The sequence below is a fragment of the Cydia splendana genome, chromosome 9 (assembly GCF_910591565.1).
Source record: "Cydia splendana chromosome 9, ilCydSple1.2, whole genome shotgun sequence".
NCBI lineage: Eukaryota > Metazoa > Arthropoda > Insecta > Lepidoptera > Tortricidae > Cydia > Cydia splendana.
Genome location: NC_085968.1, coordinates 5,816,628 through 5,835,636, shown reverse-complemented (window position 1 = coordinate 5,835,636; position 19,009 = coordinate 5,816,628). Strand labels below are relative to the sequence as shown.

General features: G+C 37.7%; 1 protein-coding gene across 2 annotated transcripts; it reads left to right on the top strand.

The window, feature by feature from the left end:
* Positions 1-316: 316 nt before the first annotated feature.
* Positions 317-16,863, top strand: LOC134793433 (cytochrome P450 4d8-like). 2 transcript variants are annotated; one of them, XM_063765004.1, is made up of 11 exons: positions 317-504; positions 8,103-8,192; positions 8,726-8,836; positions 9,512-9,697; positions 12,107-12,297; positions 13,646-13,715; positions 14,415-14,558; positions 14,740-14,938; positions 15,353-15,504; positions 15,823-15,999; positions 16,651-16,863. In XM_063765004.1, the coding sequence occupies exons 1-11, from the start codon at positions 348-350 to the stop codon at positions 16,851-16,853; spliced, it is 1,680 nt and encodes a 559-aa protein (XP_063621074.1). In that variant the 5' UTR covers positions 317-347; the 3' UTR covers positions 16,854-16,863. The 2 variants fall into 2 exon arrangements, with proteins under 2 accessions (XP_063621074.1, XP_063621075.1); XM_063765005.1 differs by lacking the exon at positions 14,415-14,558.
* The last annotated feature ends 2,146 nt before the right edge of the window (positions 16,864-19,009 follow it).

Genomic DNA, 19,009 nt, shown 5'->3' with positions numbered 1-19,009 from the left:
TTAAAAAGAGGTTTCTAGTTACAGAGGCAAAATTAATGAAAAATTATACTTCGCCTTAATAAGGTTAAATATTTCGAGTTATAGAGGTTTCGGACTATGAAAGGAAGGGAATAGCATTTTATTTCGTGTTATCGCGGTTCGAGTTAGCGAGGTTCCACTGTATTAACAAATAGGTAACTGGTAATATATACAGCTTAAAAAAACAATCCGTTTCATATCAACATTGAGCCTAACGGCACCAAGTCAATTTATATTTTGCGATTTTTTTTTAAGTTAGTGCAAACTTAAAAGTGTTCAACTTTTTATAAGTGTTTGAGTTATTTTTTTAAATTACTGAGGATATCAACATGTTTTGGTTATTTATTGTGTTGATCGGCTGCATGTATTTTGTGCGTTACAAACAGAAAATGAGGAAATTTGAAGAGTTATCTAAGAAATTACCAGGGGAACTGTTACGCCTGCCCGTGGTTGGTCATGCGCATTACCTGGCCGGAAGCGACGAAGGTACATTAAGAAATATATTTTTTGTTTAAAATAATTTATTTATATTTTCCCTATTTATTTTTCTTCTTTACCCATTTATTTATCTTTTCAAATACATAGGTATTTCTCTTTGTAAAGTTTTATTTTTTAAATCAAGGTGAGTGACCTTAACCCTGTATAGGGCATATTTAGATATTAAGTGGCATACAGTGACCTCCCTACAACAAATCGTCCTTTTGTATAAGTAGACAGAATAAATAAATAAATATTATAGGACGTACACAAATTGACTAAGCCCACAGTAAGCTCAATAAGGCTTGTGTTGTGGGTACTTAGACAACGATATATATAATAATATAAATATTAAATATTTATAAATACTTAAATACATAAAAAACACCCATGACTCAGGAACAAATATCTGTGTTCATCACACAAATAAATGCTCTTACCGGGATTCGAACCCAGGACCAGGACCACTAGGCCAGACCGGTTGACAAAAAAAAAGAATTAAAATCAAAAGATAATAATTAAAAGTTGCAAGATAAGCAAATAATGAGTTTGCAAACCATACGTTATATTTATTACAAATTTCAAACATGGACACTTCATTATACTTCACTCAAAATAAATAAACAAATACTAAAATAAACAATAAATTTCATTCAATAGTGTGACGCAAAGGTAATGAACGTCTTCTGATATACGTACGTAAGTGTCATTTGCACTAATTCCTACTGTGATGGATGGACGTACCATTTCCTTTCACTGGTATCATCACGCTTCGCGACTGTTGCGCCATTTAGGGTCCTAGCTAAATTAGTTGTTCAATACTTACGCCATAGAATTTCTAATTTAGCAAGAACCCTAAATGGGACACCAATCCAGTGTAGTGACTGTACAGTCACCTGCAATAAAATTTTACTCTTCGAAGGCCGCAAAAACATCTGACACGATCTTATTTGTAGAGCTATAAGAGCGTGTCACATAATTTTTGCGGCGTTCGAAGAGTAACATATTACTGTAGGTGACTGTACCTACGCGTTTGCGTTAAGTCACATTTTGTATGGGACGCAATCGCGTACGTCACGTCACTCTATAGAATGAAATTTACACTAGAGGTACCGGTCTTTAACTCGCCTGTAACGTTGGTATAACAGAAGGTTAAACACATATGTTTTTGTAAAACAAATAAACAAGTTATTATAATAATTTGTATAAAACCTAAAATATACAGTGTGGAAAGATAAGTCGGGCCCTGGAGGGAAACTACCTTAAATCCCTAAGCTGGCTCATTTTACTTAAAGGAGACATTCCTTTATTTTTTAAAAGAAACAAAACTGCATTCAAAGATTTTTCTTTTTTTTCTTCAATTTGGCTTGTCTAAAAAAATCTTGAGTACTAAATATTAGATTTTATGGATATTTTGTATGACAGACGAGTGTAATATCTAATGTTTCTTGGAGAAATGTTATCATTAACATTAACTGTATCGACTAGTAGAATAAAATAGCGTAGGTTTATTTTTTGGAATTTTTAGTAAAAATAAAGGAATGTCTCCTTTAAGTAAAATGAGCCAGCTTAAGGATTTAAGGTAGTTTCCCTCCGGGGCCCGACTTATCTTTCCACACTGTATACCTAAACATCTGTCATATGTATTGTAGCCTAAGTCTTACGTCTTTAGAGCCTTTTTTTCATCGTTTTTTTTTTAATAGTTTGGAGTTGACTTTCTAACTCACAGGCTGATTTTTCTAGCAAATATTTACTCTACAAGGTCATCTTTGTCTGTTTGACGTCACTCGAAGGTAAAAGATCAACCTAAAATTTACATTTACTTCCCATTAACAATAAAATAAATAAATTTTTTTGAGACCGCAAATATGTTTTACGTTAAATATTAAACTTTTTTGCTGTTTTAGTAAATAGTAGGTACATACCTAATGAGGTAGTGCAATGTAAAGACGTAAACGAATTGCAAAAAAAAAAACAATTTCTATGACGAAAATCAAAAGTTCATAAAAAATCAAAATCAGATTTATTTTATGTATGTTATTAACTCTTCTTCCTCGCGTTATCCCGGCATTTTGCCACGGCTCATGTGAGCCTGGGGTCCGCTTGGCAACTAATCCCGTGATTTGACGTAGGCAGGGCCGGATTAACCCTAAGTCAAAGTAGGCAACTGCCTAGGGGCCCCGCCTCGGCCAGGGGGCCCCGGCGGCTCAGCGCGCACCAAATAATATTTTGTTCCATAGGGTCAAAATTCATGCGTAATTTTTTTATTATTATAAAAATTTATATGCTTTGTTATTGTTTTTATCGACCCATTTAAATTAATGAAATACCTACTGTAATCAAATTGAAGCAATACGTTACAGTTTACGGGGCGTATTGTGCGTACCTGTTGTAAAGTTGTAATAATAGGGGTTTTCGGGAAAAAAGGTTCACTTTTTTTCGAACAACCAATAACTTTTGGGTTATTTCGACTCTGAATCACGAGGACTATTGATTAAAACAAAGAAAAAGAAAGTAGACAAAACTGTCCCCAGTTTTTCATAGGAATGCTCGACCTTCAGCCTCATTTTTTACCTCAATTTACCATTGATTTGTGTTCCACATCTCCTCTACTTCAGCTTAGCCTTTGGCCTCGTAGCGCCAAGCTCGGCCTGCGGTCTCGTTTTTTAATACAATGAGAATTGCTGGTTCGTGTCTGTGCTCAACTATTTATCCTGAAGCCTGATGAAGCACGGCTTTGACTTCGCATGAAAGCTCGCCTCACTGGGGCACTTCGGACTTTTAGGCCCAAATGAAGATCGATACCCGGCCCTTTTTGTTAACCCTTCAAGTGGCGCCAGCGAAAACGCGAAAAGTAGTCAAGTGGCGGGGCCCCGGTGGGTGGTCAGCGCAGATTAAGAAAATTTTACAAAATCGTCGATTTAAGCTTTTTTATGTTTGAAAGTATATTAAATCACATATTGTTAGAATCAGAGTTATATAGGCTATTTGAATATAGCAATTAAATTATTCTAATGTTTATACATTTGGCCAGACCTAATCATACTCCGGAAGAATGACAGTTTTCCAGCTTCCTTGTTAAAAATGAAGACTTTTATCTTTAAGATTAAATCAATAAAAGGGACCTAAGATACAATTTCTTTTACAAAACAACCTCTTAATAAACGAGACTGACCTCGGACTAGGCGGTCGCTCCCGAATCAATGGTCCTCACCAACAAATTTTATACCAAGTGTTTTTGTATTTCTTATGGTATGCTATCCTTCTCTAACTCGCTAACTGAAGGGTTAACAAAAAATTTCGTGCTCGCTGCGCTCGCGTTTATATTTTGGTTCTTTAGTTGACCCTGTATCTACATGTTAGCTTGACTGGTGAATGAGTAGAGTTAGACCAAGAAAAGTCTGCAATGATTTTGATAGCATACGCAGTGCAAGTGTTATTTATACGTCATCATTTCATAGAAGTTTTAACGTTTAAAATAACACTTGCACTGCGAGTGCTATCAAAATTGTTGCAGGCTTATCTTGGTCTAACTCTAGTAATTTAAACATATGAAAATTCTTTATTATTAGGTTGATTCTAATCATGTGGCTCGGCGTTTGGTCGTATGGTCGGACAATCGCTGTTCAGGCTCGCAAAATATTAACTTATTGAAAAAAACAATTTTACGGCACCAGTTGAGCTTAGCTTTTAGCCTCGCTTAAAATTTGCCATTAGAGGTAGATAGGAAAGTGACGCTGAAGCTCACACCTTTGGTATTCCACTGGGAATTGGCCTTAAGCCTAGAGGCTCTCCCCACACTTGACGCGACGCGGAATCGGCAAAAACCGATAGAATAAAGCTTTACGTCCACGCAATAAGAGCGAAAAAGACATCGTTCTATTTGGATCGGCTCGTCCGACGCCTGAAGATTGAAATTAAAAACGCAAACTTATTTCCCTGTACTGAATATGCTGTGTGCAGAATTGACTGTAGGGGGCCCGAGCCTCGCACTGCCTAGGGGCCCCGACATGCTTAATCCGGCCCTGGACGTAGGCACTAAGTTTTTACGAAAGCGAATGCCATCTCATCTTCCAACCCAGAAGGGAAACTAGGCCTTATTGGGATTAGTCCGGTTTCCTCAAGATGTTTTCCTTCACCGAAAAGCGACTGGCGCATATCAAATGATACCACCAGCGCCTTAACTGTCATTAACTCATTAATAATTAACTCTACATACATACAAATCCCGATATCGCAACAATGCTGCAGCAAAATTGCCATACTTATACGATGTTTGCTTATAAGCCATAACCTGCAATTCAAAACTCTTATTTAATCTTATAAATTTGCTGTTATTTCAACCATCACTATACCTTATAAAACAAAGTCCCCCGCCGCGTCTGTCTGTTTGTGTGTCTAACGGATTTCCATGCGGGTTTCATCTATCGATAGAATGATTCTTGAGGAAGGTTTGTATGTATATAATTTGTTAACCCGTGCGAAGCAGAGGCGGGTCGCTAGTTAGGTATATAGTTCAAAACTCTATATAAAGAACAATTAACCATTGCAGATACTTTTGAACGCTGACTGTCGAGATACATTTTATAAATAATAATAATAATTTAGCCTATATACCTGGGGTGACCCAAAAGTAATGATAACTGAATACTTATTGAATCGGATTAAAATAAATAGGTATGCCGTTACTGGCCATAAAGACTCCTTAGTAAATAAAAAAATGAAAAATTAAAAAATACATATTATATGTAATATGTATCTGTCAGAGTGTTGCAGCTGTTTTTTCACGAGCAGGCGGAACAATAACGCAAAAATGGAGAAAACTGAGGTGAGAGCGGTTATTAAATACTTCTGTTTGAAACAAATGTGTACTAAAGATATACAGGGTGTAATCGTTAAGTGTAGCCAGGCGATAATTCCGTAAATATAACAGATATCAGAAAACTTCAAATTGATATCGAAAGTGCGTTATCCAATGAGTAAAATTACATTAATAACTTTTTCGACCGAGCGAGCGAAGCGAAGTGAAGTTCTTACATTCGACTTTGAACACACGGCTGGCTAGGGGCACGTCCCGGCATTTCGATGTTTTTAAGCTGAACTATCAGAGGATAGTTTGATACTCGATAACCTAAGTAAAAATGTTCTAATTTAAATGAAATTCGGTGAACGTATAGTTGAGGTCATTATATTTTAGTCATTAAATTTTGAGCTGGCTCGAACAAGAGGTTATTGAGCTAGAAGAGCTGAAAGTGCTAAAAAGCTATTTGTGAGGGGTCTTGCTATTCTGGTCATTTTAATTGCAAGAAAGTATGGTCGAGTTTGGTATCAAATGAAAGTGCTCGGTTTACACATTTATTATTTTAGGTTGTATTGTAGGAACAATTGCTTCATAAGTCAGAAACGCGCATGTGACACCCTTAATATACAAACATCCATAGACTACGAAAACCGCTTAGCGTTACTTGTTAGTCTCCATAGGCTACGGTGGCTAAAATCGAGAAAAAAACTGTTTAATAATTGAATTTAGCAAGGAGCAAGTACCAGGGCCGCATGAGTTACGAGAAGGTGTCGTTGACCAACCCGCCGTGGGGCGCGGGGCGCGGCGGCCGGGGCGCGTACCAGTATGAAGGTATCGCGGCTATATACTCGCGTATCTTAGCTGTATACTTTTGGTTTGGTTTGTTTGTATGATTCTACTAGTTTAAAGACTTTAAAGTACTATTTTTGTTGAATTGTAGAAAAAGTATTGTATACAATAGTGATGTAGTCAAGCTTTTCAGTCTCGTGCCTACTTGGGCAAACTCAGCAAGCTTCATTGCCTGAACACGGTGCTCGACTGAAAAGCTCTCTATTGTATCGCGATTGTATGAATTACTATTTTTTATATGAAGATTTTTTTTAATGATGAAAATTTTGGAATCCATGATGGCGGCCATGCACTATGTCATAAAAGTCGTCATGGATGTCGTTTTATAGATTTTAGGGGGCCCCGATTTCGAAAATGATGACCATTTTGGAATCCAAAATGGCGGCCATGCAGTATGTCATTAAAGTCGTCATGGATGTCGTTTTATAGGTGTTAAGGGGTGCAGATTTCGAAAATGATGACCATTTTGGAATCCAAAATAGCGGCCATGCAGTATGTCATAAAAGTCGTCCTGGATGTCGTTTTATAGGTTTTAAGGGGTGCAGATTTCGAAAATGATTACCATTTTGGAATCCAAAATAGCGGCCATGCAGTATGTCATAAAAGTCGTCCTGGATGTCGTTTTATAGGTTTTAGGGGCGCAGATTTCGAAAATGACGACCATTTTGGTATCCAAGATGGCAGCCACGCATAATGTCATAAAAGTCGTCATAGATGTCGTTTTATAGGTTTTAGGGGGCGTAGATTTCGAAAATGATGACCATTTTGGAATCCAAAATAGCGGCCATGCAGTATGTCATAAAAGTCGTCCTGGATGTCGTTTTATAGGTTTTAGGGGCGCAGATTTCGAAAATGACGACCATTTTGGTATCCAAGATGGCAGCCACGCATAATGTCATAAAAGTCGTCATGGATGTCGTTTTATAGGATTGAGGGGGAGCCGATTTCGAAAACGATGACTATTTTGGAATCCAAGATGGCGGCCATGCACTAGGTCATAAAAATCATCATGGATGTCGGCTTATAGGTTTTAGGGGACACCGATTTCGAAAATGATGACCATTTTGGAATCCAAAATGGCGGCCATGCAGTATGTCATAAAAGTCGTCATGGATGTCGGCTTATAGGTTTTGGGAGGCACAGATTTCGAAAATGATGACCATTTTGGAGTCCAAGATGGCGGCCACGCATAATGTCATAAAATTCGTCATTGATGTCGTTTTATAGGTTTTAGGGGGCGCAGATTTCGAAAATGATGACCATTTTGGAATCCTAAATGGCGGCCATGCTGTATGTCATACGATTCGTCATGCATATCGTTTTATAGGTCATCGTCATCGTTTTCGAAATCTGCACACCTGTTTCAAATAAGGTATAGATGCATCCTAGTAAGTCAACAACATCTATATCTACTATCGAAATGTACTTTTGATAGTAGTAGTAGTACGAAATGTAATCTGAAAGGAATCAAGTAATGCACTTCTGTAATGAGGAATCGACATTGATTCCAATTACTAGTATTGTAATATTTGAAAAAAATATTCCTGATTCCTCAAATGGAATTGTACTTAGTAATTCGGTATTGTTAGATTACATTTATATTGTTAGATTATATTACAGTAATCTGGGAATCGGTAATCAGATTGCAAAGTAATTTCAAGTAATCGTGGAATTAGGAATCAATTACGAAATGCCCATCTCTAAGACTAAGTAGCACTGCATTCAATTGATCTTTTTGGCAAACCGCGAGTTCTCAGTTCGGGGCGAACTACTAGTTTAAATAAAAGCCGAAATATCCTAAACATTAACTTCAAACCCTCCCATACATTTAGTATGACGAAAAGAAGGGCGAAAAACATACATACATTTATATATTTTTTAATATTCGAGGGTCGCATATACTTTTCTACTCATACGCTAGTTTTGTTGCTGACTGTACTGACACGTTAATTTGCAGACAATATGAAAGTCCTTCAAAGCGTGGGAAGGATAGCAGTGAAACGCGACGGCCTTGCAACCTACTGGATGGCCCATAAACTGTTCCTTAGTAAGTAGACTGGTTACTTTATTCAAAGATTTTTCCATTATCCTCCTGAGACCCAAGAGCAGATGTTTTGTTTTTGAATTTTCGAACTCGATGGGTAGGATGACAGCTGTCATTTCAACGCAATTTTGCGAGATTTGGCGCTTTTAGGTTATAAATTATATGGAGACATCTGTCACCTACCCTTCGAGTTTGAAAAATATTATACTTACTCTTTAAAAAGTTCAGTACCTACCTATAGATTGTGGAATATGTAAAATTTTTTTTATGGGTGGTCTCAGGAGATTAAAATAGATCTAACTAAAGCATTGTAACCTAAAATTTTAAAGCAAGTAAACACACCACACTGAAGAAAATACAATTGCAATCGCATAGTTTGTTTATTAATTTTTCTGATCTGCATCTTTGAAATGCGTCGTAAAAATCTAGGGCAATTCGAGATAAAAAAAGAGATAATTATGGTAGATACAATATTTTTTTGACGTATTCACATTTAGTATCAATATTCATCCATCTTCATGTTCTTTATATTTCAGTTGTGGCCGATCCTGTAGTAGCAGAACTGATGCTAAAATCGCATCTAGAAAAAGACAGTTCAATGGAGATCTTACAATTCCTTGTCGGTAATGGAAGCATTTATGCACCAGGTTTGTTTAACGAGAAAATACGTACAATAATTAGTAGATACAGTAAATTTTACATTGAAGTAGAGTAGGCCTAATATTGTCTAAATTTTTTTTTTACACACCATTGCCTTAGGGTCTGGGTACTTTGACACTACAAAGTACAAGGTTACTTTGTCAACCCATGAAAACCTATAAATAAATTCTTAAAAACGACATTACGAGATTCATCTGTTTTTTTGTCAGGGATAAGTGTCGGTTTTAAGAATTTCTGAAGGCAACTGCAAACTTAAGTTTGCACCTTAATCATAGCCACTATTCGTATTTGTTAGTTCAAAATTAATTCAAAAGTATTCGTAAAACTAGTAGGTATTTGTTGCATCACTTGTGTAATGTATGTAACAACTAGTGTTTCTTTTTGTATAGGTATGTAGTGGCCAGATCTTAGGATTTATCATTTCATGATATGGCAATCATTTCATGAAATTATTGGTCAGCCACATTCTGAAAAGGTCGAACCTAACCTAACCATATCACGAAGTGACCAAATCTAAAATGGCAATTCACAAAATTATCAAAATTATCTGGCCGCCACATAAATATACAGCCTGACGAGACAAAATAACAACAAGAAAATTTTAATTCACCTAAATACTATAAGTATGTACAGCGACTACATTTTCTCATCTACCCATGCAGTTTCCATTTGGCGGCCCCGCCGCAAGATCTTGGCTCCAACCTTCAACATCAAGAAATTGAATCGTTTTGTGGACGTGTTCGCCAATCAGAGCGCTCTGATGGTGAACAAACTGAGACCATTGGCTGGAAAGGGGACGTTTCCCGTTTGGAAGTTCCTGACTAGCTACACCTTTCACTCTGTTTGTGGTACGTAACGTTTTATTTAAATTATTTTGCGTGCAGGTGCAGTACCGGCCTTTAGAGCCGTCCCACACTAGCGTCTCCCGAGCGTTGGCGTCTAGTCAATTCTACGGCTACTGCTCGATGCAACGTTGACGCAACTGCGCAGCGATGCCATTTTCCATAGCGCTGACTAGACGCCGACGCTCAAAAGACGCTAGTATGGGGTGGCTCTTAAGATGGGAGAACGCTCTTTTCTTGAAGGTTTGAAGGCATGTAAACAACGATTGAAAAAAGTGAGCCATTGAAAGGACCTAGTGGTTGGACCTAGTAAAATAGATTCAAATAGTGTTAATCAATAAAATATTTATGATGATATCCTCCCAGACGTATCCGTCGACGGCGACATCCTGACAAGTTTTTATTTATTTATTATGAGTATTACTTTTATTAAAAGGGGTTTACTTAACTATTACGAGCATGGGCGCGAGCGTGACTTGCAAATCCAAATTTGAAAGTCCGGCAGCACAAAACACAGTAGAGCTGTCCAGATGAGTTGTATGTGTAGTTGTAGGAGGGCTTGGGCCGAGTTTTTCGGAGCTGGCGTTTGGCGTCAAGATCTTCAAGCCGAGTGCGTTCAAAGTTATCAAGACCCGTATTGATAGCAGTTCGCCAGTCCGATCTCCGTGTTGCAAGCTCCTCCCACGTCTCGCATGATATGCCGGTGGCTGACAGGTGGCGTTTTACGACATCCTTGTAGCGCAGGTACTGCCCGCCAGCCTTGCGTTTACCTGAGGCTAGCTCAGAGTAAAACACTGCTTTAGGCAGTCTCGATGGGGCCATACGCACAAGGTGCCCACACCAACGCAATTGGCCTTTCATGAGCAGACACTCCATACCTGGTATACCCGTTCGACGTAAAACCTCCGAGTTTGGAACACAATCCTGCCACCTCACCCGTAATATTGCTCGGAGACATCGTAGATGAAATGTGTCCAGACGTTTTATGTCCCCTTTGTACAGACACCATGTCTCCGAGGCATAGAGCAGCAAAGGCAGAATAATTGCTCTATAAACGGCGAGCTTTGTGTGAAGGCTAAGATCGTGCGATTTCCAAACTCGTTGGTTCAATCCACCAAAGGCCGCAGCAGCTTTGGCAACCCTAGAGGAAACTTCGGACTCTAGACGATTGTCACTCCGCAAAAGACTCCCTAGGTATCTGAATGTACCCACTTCGTCTAGTGCATTGCCCCTTAAATAAACAGATGCATCGCTCACAGATTTCCCTTTAGCAGGTTGTTTAACAATCTGAGTTTTAGATGCACTGATTACTAGGCCAAACTTGCTACAAGATTCATCCAAATTGTCCAAATAGCTCTGTAGGGCCTCCATGCTATCAGCCATAAGACAGACGTCGTCAGCGTACAGGATTTCTGTAACCGAGGCACACTGTAGTTTACGTTTAGCCCTGAGGCGTGATAGGTCAAAAACACTCTTGTCCGTGCGAAAGTTCACCGATATCTGGTTGTTGCATTTCTGAAGTGCATCATTCAACACCGCTGAGAAGTAAATGGCAAATAGGGACGGGGCCATGACACAACCTTGTTTAACGCCACTTGTGACTGGAAATTGCTCTGTGAAGGCGCTTTCATGACGAACGCGAGCAGTCATACCCTCATGAAATTGGCGCACTAAGTTGGTAAACTTCACAGAACAACCACACTTTTCTAACACTGTCCACAAAGCCGTTCTAGGCACACGGTCAAAGGCCTTTTCGAGGTCCACAAAACATAAATAGAGGTCACGGTGTTGCTCAAAACTTTTTTCCTGCATTTGTTTGACTACGAAAATAGCATCAACCGTACCTCTATTTGCTCGGAATCCACACTGAGATTCGGGAAGGAAGCTTTCGGCAAGTGTGTTAAGCCGCTTATTAATGATATGGGCAAGTATTTTGCCTGCCACAGAAAGCAAGGCAATGCCTCTGTATGAGCCACAATCTGAGAGGTCCCCCTTTCCTTTATAGAGCTTGGTGATAGTCGCATCCTTCCAGTCTTATGGTATAACCTCGACATCCCAAATGTACTTTATGAGGTCAAATAGTCTAAGAAGAAGAGACTAAAAAAAATATTTATACAATGTTTACGATCGCTAAATTCTTTAAGTAGGTACTCGTTTTAGTCAGTCATTTGCTGATCTCTTCATATGTATCTAGTTACTAATTAAACACTCTTTTGACCTTGACTAAGGAGAAGTCATCATAGTTACATTGGAAGTATGTATAGGCCTATATAGCCTCCGACCTAAAGGTTTGACATAATCCTTACAACAGGCTATAAAAACATTGTGTACCTAACCAGGATAATTTTTTTTCAACTACTGTAAAAACGACTATGACAAAAAAACGTCAAACCGTTTTTTAATGCATTATTACAGAAACCACACTAGGCGTGCATACTAACGCTGATGAGGACAAACAGTTCATTGAACCCTTCGAAGAAGTTGTAGAGCAAATGACGTGGCGCATGCTGCAGCCCTGGTTGCACCCGGACTGGATCTATCGGCTACTTCCCCAGTACAAAAAGGCGGACAATTGCAGACGTGCTATGTACCAATTTGTTGACAAGGTATTATGGCGTCTCCTCTAACTGTCACTGCCGACGTTGTACCACTAGATTCTAACAGATGGCGTTAGGGAGCTAGAACGCAATTTGGTAGAAACCTACATCGCGCTTACGGAGTTTCAATTGTCACTTACTATGTATACCTATACTCCTTCTGAGTACCTCTCAGAGGACTTCGGTCCCCGGGCATAACACCTGCCTATACTCTCTTTCTTCCTACAGTATTTAATTTTACTTTTAATGCTTAATAGAAGGATTTTCAAGCTTAGCCCCGTTGTTGTGAAACAATTAAGAACTGTGTTCTTCTTTATATTTTATGGTGATAAAAACACAATGATATCTTAGGCACTAGTCCCACCAAGGGCGAGTAAGCGATAAGCTATCGACTATTTTCTCGCTCAAGAAACAAACAAAAGATAGAGATTCCGTGTCGGTAAAAGAGAGAGGTATATTAATAGTTGATCGCTGGCTGTTCACACTGCCGGCGAGGACTCTCTGTACACTCTTTACTCGCAGCGATAAAAGCTATCAACGATAAAAACGCTCGATGCTCGCTTGGCGGTCGGAGAGACCATGCAACTAGCGATCATTCTACAGTACAGCGTGGATTTGAGAGAGACAAAAGTTTTTTGTTTCCTAGTTGCGTCAACCTCTACGCACCTAACATGAAAAATACGGCATTCCCTTCCCTTCAAAGCCAAAAACCTCAAAAACTCGTAATATTTAACCTAACTAACACGAATTAGGTACCCAGCGATTCCCTTCACGAATATTCAGTACATTTTTTACCTCTATAACTGGAAAAATAAGTTTGAGCTCTACAACTCGAAAAAATCTTTAACAAGAACCTCTCTAAGTCGATGTCCTCTATAAGACGAAACCTCGTTAACACGAAGTTTTTGGTGTTTCCCTTGAGATTCGTCCTATCGAGGTCCCACTGTACTTTTATTCTGTGACTAAGGTTACCATAGCAAGGTACTTAATTAATTCTCGAAGGCTGATATTTGCTAATTGCTTGCTGTAATTTCATACAAAGTTTTAAGGACAGTAGACCTTATTAACCTTAAATACGGCGATTTAAAACGTCAAACTCTCATAATAGGGCGAGTAATCGCCCATCGCATCCTAACACTCGCTTTATAGCCGAGCGACAAAACTATCAGAACTACACTTGCTGCTCGCTGCTCGCTAACTCGTTTCTAGTTTCTATCTCTAATCGCTTCTCGCTCTCGTTCTTGGTGAGACCATCTGTGCCTAAGAGTTATTTTTTCGTAAAGCATTCCGTGCGTCTCTTTCGTGCGTGCCTTCTTGTTACGGTTAAATAGAAACTACTTCATGTTTTTTTTTCTAGGTTGTCAAACTGAAAAGGCAGGAAATGGAAGATAAGCAGCGCGAGCAGGTTGGCTTTGCGCCTAAGCCAGGTAATTAAAGATAATATGAATGATGGAAAACTAAAAGAAAAATAGTTGTCTGTTACGCCCGGTTGCACCAGCTGGACTGGCCACGGTCACTCAGCAGTTAACTATCAAAGTTCCCAATAAGATTTAGTGAACGGTGACAGACGGTGTGGTACAACTGACCTACCCTAAGGCCGAACTGGACGCACAAAAGCGGCGCGGGCGGCGCTTGTGTCCCTGTCCAATCCGCGGCCTAAATATTTAATTTATTTAATTTCATTTAATTAAAATCAGTATCATCATTGATAGTAAATTATTGTCGAGGCTAGTTATATTTCGATTAAAATAAATTAAATATGAACCATTTTTGGGGAGTAAATTAGATTTTTTTTAATAAAGATTTGCAAACCTATATAATTTGATAACTCAAATGAAAGGGCTTGAAAGAATCTCAAATAGGTTTAAGATATTATTCTTGTATCTTTAAGGTAGATAATGTAAAAGTTAGTTAATAATTTAGGCGAAAAATTACCATTCACCTTGGGGCGCGGGTACGACTACTCACACAGGGCCGGTTTTTTACGGTTAAGCCGTTCCTTTCGCAAAACCTACTATAACTTCTATTAAAAACGCGAACTCAAAAAGACATATACACGCTAAATGCCCCGTTTTTAATAGTATTTATAATGAGTGATCATTGACCATGTTAGCTTGATATCCTAGAACCAACATCTCCATCATCATTATCAAACTTTGAGTTTGAGATTGCAACCCGGCGAGAGGCGCACTATGTGCCAATTGTTGCAAAACCCGTTGGACGGGTTCTCGAGCCGGATTTAAAAAAATCGCAGACTATTAAATCATGTGGTATGTATAAATATTAAATAGGTTCTTGAAATATGATTTTTGAAATCGCTAAAGCCGGAACATCTTTATTCTACGCAAATTGATAAACATGAAGCATGTAAATTGCAAGATAGACGAATATTTTTTGACCATAACCCACACCATTCTAAAATTTCAAGGTCATCGCAATCATCATTTACAGATTCCTCCCTCGGTTTCCAGTCTCTACTAGAAATGCTTCTAGAAACATCCCTCAAAGTCAAAGGTTTCACTGATTTGGAACTGCGCGAAGAGGCCTTGGTGATGAGTGCAGCTGGCACCGACACATCGGCTGTCGCCGCATCGTTCGCGCTCGTTATGCTGGCACGGAACCCTGAAGTTCAGGAGAAGGTGTTTGAAGAGTAAGAAGCCAAGCCAAAATAATAACAATTAGTTTAAAGTAACAATAGTAGGTTTAGGCCACGGCGACTGGATTTGTACTAGCTATTGAGTATAGCGCATTTGGATACATATGCTCGCAAAATTAGACGGATTAGATTGCTTTTGATTTTTTTTTTGGATTTTTTTAATATGAAAGGTTTTAAATATTTTGAGCATTTACCTATCCATTTTTCTTTCAACCTGTAGGTGTTGGACTGTAGAGCTCGATGTAATTTTCGTCTTAGTCTTGAATACTTTGGGTCAATTCTTCCCAGTCTATCCCCAACACACATATTGGTTGCTCTTAGCAACGACATCAAATAAATTTAGAGCTACTATATCTCCAACACAGAAGACAGGAAATCTCCTCATATTAATAATCAATATGTCCACAGATTGAACGACGTATTGTACTGCTCAGATAAAGCTGTAACAGCCTCAGATCTCCCAAACCTCAAGTACCTAGAAGCTGTGATAAAAGAAACGTTGAGGCTTTATCCACCAGTGCCAATAATTGTCCGGAGCGTTACCAGTGACACTAAGCTACGTTAGTATCCAAGAAAATGGTATTTCTTTAGTGTTTTTATTGTATCCTAATTTCCGATACTTGTCAGCTTGTACTATTTTGAAAAATTTGATTCTCATGCATCTTGTTACAACCTAAATAACTCATAAAACATCACGAAAATTACAAAGAATCAATTATACCTTAACAAATGCACAAAAAAAGGCTCCAACGAATTGAGAATCTCCTCATTTTCTTGAACTCGTTTCACAAGATTTCCATCTGAATAAGTCAATTGATATTTGTAAGGCTAGGACAGTTTATAAACATGCGTTTCATAAAACAACGTTACTATTTCAGCATCTGGAGTGACAGTACCCGCGGGTACGGGCATTGTCATGCACATCTGGGCGACGCACCGCAACCCTCGCTATTGGGGCCCAGATGCAGACTCATTCAGGCCGGAGCGCTTTCTAGAGCCGCTCAAGCACCCCGCGCAGTTTGTGCCGTTCAGCTTTGGCCTGAGGAACTGCCTTGGTCAGTAGGAATAAACATTATTCAGTTAAATATCGAGGTCCACTACGAACTTCATTTTGGAAGGTTTAACGCAACCACGAAGAAAATTTTATCCGCCGTTTCATTTGCCAAATTTTAATTTGACCGAACGTGTTTTTTTCAAAACCGTCAGATTTTAGGCATTTGGCAAATGAAACATCGGATAACGCATTTTGGAAGTTGCAATAGGATACTATTTTGGGAACTTTGTGGGATAAATCACTTACTTACATAAAATTTGGGAAGAACAACGGACCCAAAATTTCTCGATCAAAAATGGGGAAAGCACTTAAAAGAAAGGTATAATAGACACTAACGCCAGGTTCGAACTGTAAGATACGTCAAGTATTATACGACTAGATACAATATGGATTAGGTATATCAGTGTCAAAAGTCAGATTTTTGTTTAAAGAAACGTCACTCTTCACACTGACATATCGTATATCGTCGTAATATTTGATGTATCTTAAAGTTCGAATCGGGACGTAACTCATTCAAACTAGAAGTTTCTTTGTTATAACCTGCTCTTATTAAAGATTCCTCCTTTTCTAAATTATTTAATGGAAGTTACATAACTTTTTTTAGTGCAAGACTAAATACCCAAAGTTCATAGACGAAATTCATCTTTTTCAGGGTATCAATACGCCATGATGTCCCTGAAGACAGTGTTAGCAACGGTCCTGAAAGAGTACCGTGTTCTACCACCAGCTGAGGCTGACATAAAGAGCCTAGACGAACCCATCAGGGTGAAATATGACGTCATGATGAAAGCAGTGGACATGTTTCAGATACAGTTAGAAGTCAGATCACCGACCAATTCTAGAAACATTGGATGATTGATCTGGTGCTGTACTATGGTACTTACAATGTGCATGGAATTCATGACAGCATCATGCTCCCAAGCAGAGCTACTTTAGCTTTAATGAATTTTAATACTTTGAAAAAGTTTATGCTTGTAAGATCTATGAGATTTAGAAACAATTCAAAAGTAGATTAAGTACAAATTTCGTTGTAAACTTTATTACATTAATTGTGGGTCCACAGACAGACTGCGTCGGTAGGCTAGTTAAATTTAGAATTATTAAGTATAGAATTATATGGTGTCATAAATGAGCTTATTTATATACATTAGTAAATTTATCACGTTGGTTCTGAAAAGAGATAATCTGAGCGATCTGTCTGTGTCTTTTTGTGTGTTTACGGATTTTCATGCGGTTTTCACCTATCAATAGAGTGATGCTTGAGGAAGGTTTAGGTTTATTTGTTAACCCGTGCGAGGCCGGGGCGGGTTGCTAGTGAAATTTAAAGTAACAAGTATCTACTGACGTCTGGTATTAGTTTTCTTACTATGAATTTTTAATACTAGGAGAAATAGAGCCAGTAGAAGCAAAAATTTAAAATCATAAGTTTTAACGTCCTAGTCTCATTTTATAACAGTGCCTGATAATTTTTATTTGCAATATATTTTTAACATACATTTGTAATTGGTTTTATTTCCCCAACCCATATTTATGTTTTAATTTTGAAAAAAAAATGTATAGCCTTGTAATAAAAAAAGGTTTCCTGATCACATGTTATGATGTCATCATTTCTGCCCTAGACAATTATTTAAAAATTAATTGAGAAGTCACGGAGTCAACGGATCAAAGCTGTCACCATCTATAGGTAGGTGCTTGTGTCAGAAATAACTTTGTAAGTATGAGAATAAGTAAGTATTAGAGGGGGCCAGTGCCCACTGTGCGCAGCAGGGGGACGTACTTATATAGGTTGAATTATTATTATTACCTCTACTATAGATTATGAGTAGGTATGTTACTCGAATGGAGGCAGGTAAACGCAGTGTTACCGGAAGACCAATTAGATAACACGTTAGACGTTGACACGTTATATTATTATATATAACACTTATATATTCGTACCTATAGTTTAAGTTTAAATGAACATGTTGATTTGCGAGTGTTCCGCAATTTGTATGGAATTTGCAAATTCCATTATAATTACAATGTATAATAAATAATGTGGTTCTAATCCAGCTTTAAAAGATTTTGTTATTTTTTAAACAGATTTTTTTTTGCATATATAGGTACCTAATATATTTTTTGAGTGAGTTTAAATCATTAAACCAGTTTGAACACACTTTAACACATTATTTTTATGCTATATTCGAATCGAAATATTTGAAACTATAAATTCAACACGCACTGTACGTCAAAACTGTCATCTCCGTCTGAGATTTAATAGATTAATTTACCAGTAGTAGGCGAAAAAGAGAAGTAGGTAAATGACATTTTTATACATTCTTAGTATACTACGAGTACAAACTACAAGAGACATTGTACACTGTTTAGTTTTTTTGCAAATCAATTGCTTAATCCATATCCTTACCTACTGCCTACTAGAAAATATTGTGATTAGTATAGCTTCCAAAATACAATTTAAATTAAATAATTTTGTTAAACCCTATTGGACCCTAAAAATAATGATATAATTACAGCACGACTAATTATATAACATAAACGACTTGTTACGGTAATAACACTAATAACTGTCTATGTATTTATCTTAAAGTACCTGTTTCAATATTCCAAAGTCACATAATATTATTTAGATTTTACTTAATGCATGTTGTTTCTTGTGTATTATAATTACATCTTATCTTTTAATTATAGTTCCATTAAATAATTCTTCTGGCCAGTAATACACGCGGTAGTGTTTATAATATATAAGAGATCATTCAAACAATTAGTGTGCTAGAAATAAATAATTAATTATAATAAAGCAATAATGCATCTTATACAGGATGGCCCAAAAATACGGTTACAACGGTTTTCTAATTATTTTATTAAGTACTTATGTAACTAGTACAAAGTAAGTTAAAAATTAAAGCTACAGTCTTTTTATGCAACAAAAATTAATTGTCTTCAAGCCTCCTTTCGCTTTGATACACAAGCGCAAACGTTTGTTAAAATTTTCAACGAAATGCCGCAGCTCC